This window comes from Anneissia japonica, unplaced genomic scaffold (genome assembly GCF_011630105.1).
Source record: "Anneissia japonica isolate Jap-2015-1 unplaced genomic scaffold, ASM1163010v1 scaffold38052_len244707_cov166, whole genome shotgun sequence".
Classification (NCBI taxonomy): Eukaryota; Metazoa; Echinodermata; class Crinoidea; order Comatulida; family Comatulidae; genus Anneissia; species Anneissia japonica.
In genome coordinates this window covers 84544-89818 of record NW_022697064.1, presented here as the reverse complement: position 1 = coordinate 89818, position 5275 = coordinate 84544, and the positions used below count along the sequence as shown (strand labels likewise).

The 5275-nt window shown below is 40.6% G+C and overlaps 1 protein-coding gene across 2 annotated transcripts in view; it reads right to left on the bottom strand.

The window, feature by feature from the left end:
- Positions 1–3726, bottom strand: part of LOC117102207 (solute carrier family 13 member 2-like) — a 15236-nt gene extending 11510 nt beyond the window's left edge. For both annotated transcript variants that reach the window (XM_033242439.1, XM_033242440.1), the window contains exons 1-4: positions 3566–3726; positions 3082–3347; positions 2013–2130; positions 1492–1556 (exon numbers count right to left, since the gene is read on the bottom strand). In XM_033242439.1, the coding sequence (XP_033098330.1) occupies positions 1492–1556; positions 2013–2130; positions 3082–3347; positions 3566–3664 (548 nt within the window). In that variant the 5' untranslated portion in view covers positions 3665–3726. The remainder of the gene's footprint in view (positions 1–1491; positions 1557–2012; positions 2131–3081; positions 3348–3565) is intronic.
- Between the last annotated feature and the right edge of the window lie 1549 nt (positions 3727–5275).

The following is a 5275-nucleotide window of genomic DNA, read 5'->3' as shown; positions in this document are numbered from 1 at the left end:
TATCTATCTATAAATATAAATATATATATGCAAAATATGACCTCTATATTAATATCCATAAACCCATTGACCATAAAAAAACAATAACAATTTGTCTGAATGAGAACATGTCATTTTTTTCAACCGTCAAACATCAATTATGAGCTCACCAGAATCAAAATCATTCTAAAGAGGATCTGGATTTTATTGGTCACTAGTGCGCATGGACCTGATTGGTCAAGTGGGCACAAACATAAATCTCATTGGTCGTTGTTGTAAGTATATCGTCCTCTTGAGAGGTTTGTTTCATTCCTTGAATCTGTTTTTCAAGGAAAACTTAAACAATGCTGTGTAGGAGTATTTACGAACCACGATAAATGATTATTCCGATTTTAAAGGGGGAAGAATCGTTTTTGTCATGTGGGACAAATCGTTAATAATAATAGGCATATTTCCACGAATATTGTTATTTTAAGCCTATAGTCGGACTGTCGGTAACATTCATAGTTTGCTATCAATTCTGCATGTTATAGTGAATCACTAAGAAGAAGCACCGACTTCATCTATGAGATTTTGGTCGATTAAGACATAATTTGAACATTAAAGTTTAGGAACATTTCGTCCGTTTTATAACATTTTCGTCGATGGAAACAGAAACAGTCATTGTTTGTAAGGCACAACACAATATCAATTTAAAATGATCACACAGACGCTTATACATACTGTTTCTATACAATGAAGATTAAATGGAGGAACTAGAGCGAATGTAATGGTACAGTGTTAAAAAGGTTAGGACACTAGATCTCGAAGGCACTATTGAAATTATATAATTTTTGCCTTCTGATCGCAATTATTTTTCCTAATTTTATCTGTTAATCAAATATATGTCTAAAGCCACATTTACATTAGACACGATTACGACAACAAATCACGTAGTTTTTGTATTCTTCAAAACTGCGCGCATCTGTGTATCGTGTCGTTGTCGCGTCGTAATCGTGTAAATGAGGCTTCAATCTGCATTCACACCGAATCCGAATTTTCTGATAGGAAGGCTAAAGCCCGGCATTGACTACGTCGGCCGACGAATCCAACTCAGCCTCTGTGATCGTTAGACGACGCGACGCCGTCTGCTAATTGTCAGTGGCAGTCTGAACGGATCGTCATAAACGATCCGTTCCGTTGCGCGCGCGTCGTTTCGTTCTCCATAGATTCGCGTCGGCCGGCGACCGTCGGATGCAGTGATGCCCAACTTTACTGAACCGATCAGAAAATCAAATTAGTGGGTAAGAATAGGGACGCTGGCGTTCAGCGCATCGGAAACGCGGTCCGCCGATTTCGGTTCGGATAAGATATGGATGTAGCTTAACTCAAATGCACCACCTTTCAGATAATGTCTTCATGCTTCCCTCGTTTACTGTAGCGGTACCCGTGTAGAAGTTATATTATAACGGTATGTAGGCCTACCCGCTGGATTTACGATAGAAGAAAAGAACGGCTATTATTTGCACTGACCTTTGACGTTTATCTTCGTCATCATTATTTAGATCTTCCAATTCCATTTTTTCCACATCATCATCCTAGAACAACCAAACCCAGTGAGATATCATTTTATAAAATTTGAAAATGAGTTCAGCTAAAATTAAAAGCTGCTTGCTGTAGTAGTAGCATTCGTTTTTTAAATTTGTATAATGTTAGGTGCGCCTTTGGGGATCTGCTCATGTGTGGCAATCAGTGATCCCTCACTGAGCAACCACTGATTGCTTTCGTACTCGTGTGTCGTCAAGCTTGATGTCCATAAAATCGCTACGCGCTATTGCCGATAACTTTCGGGGACGCTGATGGTCTGTCGAATCGGAAAGCCTCACCGATTTCATGGGACAGCTTCGCAGTGCAACAATAGTTACGAAGATACTGTAGCGATTTTATGGAAACTAAGTTATAAAATGACGTGATTTAGTTGTAGACGTGCAGGTCATCGCACGCGAGAATGTTGAGTTATTGAAACGACGACACTTTGAACACTTTATGCCTACCTTTGATTCGATTTGATTGATAACGGCTTGAACTATCGGTACCATCATGGCGGTGGTTGCAGTATTACTAATCCACATTGATAAAATTGCAGTTGTCAACATAAATCCAAACATCAGCCTGTAACAAGCACATTATATCCAATAGCAATTACTAGTACTGTATTCAAATGTTATATTTTTTAACGTTATGAAACAATTTACAGTGCACCTCCAATTAGAGACCACTCTAATTCGAGACCACTTTATAACAATCTTCAAACTTTTAACACAAAGCCCTCTAATTGAAGACCAAATCCGAGACCACCCCACATTTTTAGGTCCCAAAGCTGGTCTCAAATTAGAGGGTGAACCGTATAACTTTAGCGCGCAATACATAAAGCCTAGTAATTTCATACATAGAGTGATGGTGGCTGTCTTTATGCGCTCGAATCGCTGAATGTCTGCTCGCCTGACGTACACTGTCTCAGCTGGAGGTCGGCTGACAAATTAGTCCGGGCGGCGCACTGTGCGTTGAAGAAATTCGTCGAACACAGACGCATCGCCACGTCGCGGTTTTCGTAAGCTTGTTTTCCATACAATCGCTAAACAATATCGCCGACAGCTTTTGGTGATGCTGATCGGTCAGTCGAATCGGAGGGCCTCCCCGATTGCGCCTTAACTGCTACGCAGTAAATATGACTGCACTGAAGACACGTCCTGTAGCGATTTTAAAGAAACCAGGCTTTATGCGCACGCCTGCCGACGCCGATGTAGTGTGCTCAGTGCCAGTGATGGCGCAAGTGAAGAAGCTCGTGAAACTCCCCTAGACCCGCCAGAGTGGTTCTCCGCGACAGCTGGCTAGGACCCCTTTAGGAATCTCGCCCGTGCCCCTCCGCCAAATTGGGCAAATCTACTGGCACCCCCTCTGCGTAGAGTTAAACGTCTCGCTTCTTAAAATTACAATTAAAATGCAATTAGAATACGCACTACGGCACTGATTTTATTGTTAGATTAATAGGTCTTTGCCTACCTGGGACTTGCTTATACGTCAAGATCCCATGATCTATCATGGTTAAGCCACCCTACTTACCATTTTGGCTTAGCTCCCAAGAACAGCAGAACTCTCAGGGCTATTCTTTTGTGGAGGTTTGTATCTTCAATTGCGACAGCGACCAGCAGACCTCCGACAAATAGAAAATTCAGGTCTTTCAGATATTGGGCGCACACAGTACTTGATGGAAGCACGCCGAACACTGGGAATAATACTATCGGAATGAAGGCTGTGGCAGCTAGGGGCATTGCTTCTGTACACCAATATACTGCCATGATCACTATTACATAGGCTGTATAGGCCTCCTAAGTAATAAATAAAAACATATATGTAACAAATATATATGTAATATATGTAATATTATTCACCCCCACCACCCTAGATCCGCCACTGGTTGTCTCTATTAATATTCGACGTTGTAGGCCCTGTAGGCAAGTAAACCATTTCAAAGGCTTTAGGTTGTACACGCATAATTTTTCTATATGATTTGGTTACAAATACTTGTAAGCATTAAGCTACTTACCGAACTCTGAATCCATACTGGAATGGGAGAAAATATGACGGGAGTGAGGAATAGGATTAAAAACCGACGGATTTGCCAAGCTTGTCGTAAACACTCCATGTTAGACACTGCTACACTGCTAAATAAGAAACGTATGAATACAGACTGCCAATGGTTGGAACTCTTCCGGAAATGAAAAAAAAGTAAACAATAAGGACACAAACTTAGATGTATTGTCTAATTCTGACCTGGTTGAATACAGGGATTTGTGCTTTCTTTAAATTTGAGAGCCTCTTTATGTACAATTCAATAGTGACAATCGATAGTGAATTCGGCAGCACCCAGCCCGAATTGGTGGACTGGGAGGGGATTCTGTGAACCGGCCTTTATTTTCAGAAGAAAAGGATCACACCATTGTTAACCTCTGCCTGGACTATAAAATATTATACTGTCGTACTTTTTACACGCACATATAGTCATACTGTACCTATATATGGTGATGATGTGATGTCATTATAATCATATTCAGGCTGGTCTAAACATTCGTAGTCCTAGGTTTAAGATCAAAAAACACTTGTAGGCCTATTAAGCCGGGCATCATTATTTATCCCCAATACAGTTAAGGCAGAAATTCTAGATGGCGCTATTTAAAGTAATTTATGTGAACTGACAGGGGCAGATACAGGATTTAGCAAAAAGGGGGGGGGGCGCCAAAGTAAAGATGGATGACCAGCCAAGGTACTTCTAGAAAACATGATGAAGTTTCTCAGCAACATTGAGCATAAACATTACAAAATCAGCAAAAAGGAAAACTAATATCTAAAATCCGTTAAAAAATTCGTCAAACAACAAAATCCGCTACTGTATATTAACATTGAGTAAATTACAAGTGTTCTATTTCTCACCAAGTGGATTTATGAATAGCACTCGCCTAGGGTGTTTTTGGTAGGAAAAGAAGACTTAAACACTGTGGGTGTAATTTTTTCTTTTGCAAAAAATAGGGGGGGGGGCGTACGCCCCTTACTCGCCACGCGTCCTAAATCCGCCACTGGAAATAGGCCTAGGCCCTAGGTTTATGTAGGCCTATACTTTGTTTCATGTCAATTAGAGACAGGATTATACAATTTCATACAGTATATCTGGTAAACGTATACACATGATTAAACCAGGTACTGTACTTGAAAACAATAAGGAAGCAAAACTTACACGTCAAAAGTGTCAAATGTTGTCTACACAAAAACTTTACTTTATTAAAAGAGTAAGTCTACTGAAGGGGTGTCGTCAATGGAGATGTGCACACATATCAGTGTACTGTGGTCACTGTGCATGGGGTTGTCTGACAGCACCTCGATAGAGAGTGACTGATTGCACAAAGGTTTCCATGCTGGTGCATCTGCTTGAACTGTCTTTGTAGCTATGCATTGCGCGATGTGACATATAATCAACCTTTCTATGGAATTGTGTATCCATTCAATTATCTCAATTTTTTTTTGTGATATAAGGGGTGGGGGGTCGCAGGCTCCCCCTAAATCCGCCCCTGACTGATAACATGAATAATGCACACTTGACTTCTCCCTTGGAGTTGCGAAAGCAGTGGTCGCTGCGTATGGATGAAAGAATATGAAAGCTACGGCGTATATGGTTAGGGTATCAAAAATATCTGGGTAGTCGGTCTAGTGTAGTCAACACAGTGAACATTAATGGATTATTATTATAATAATAATATCCCTA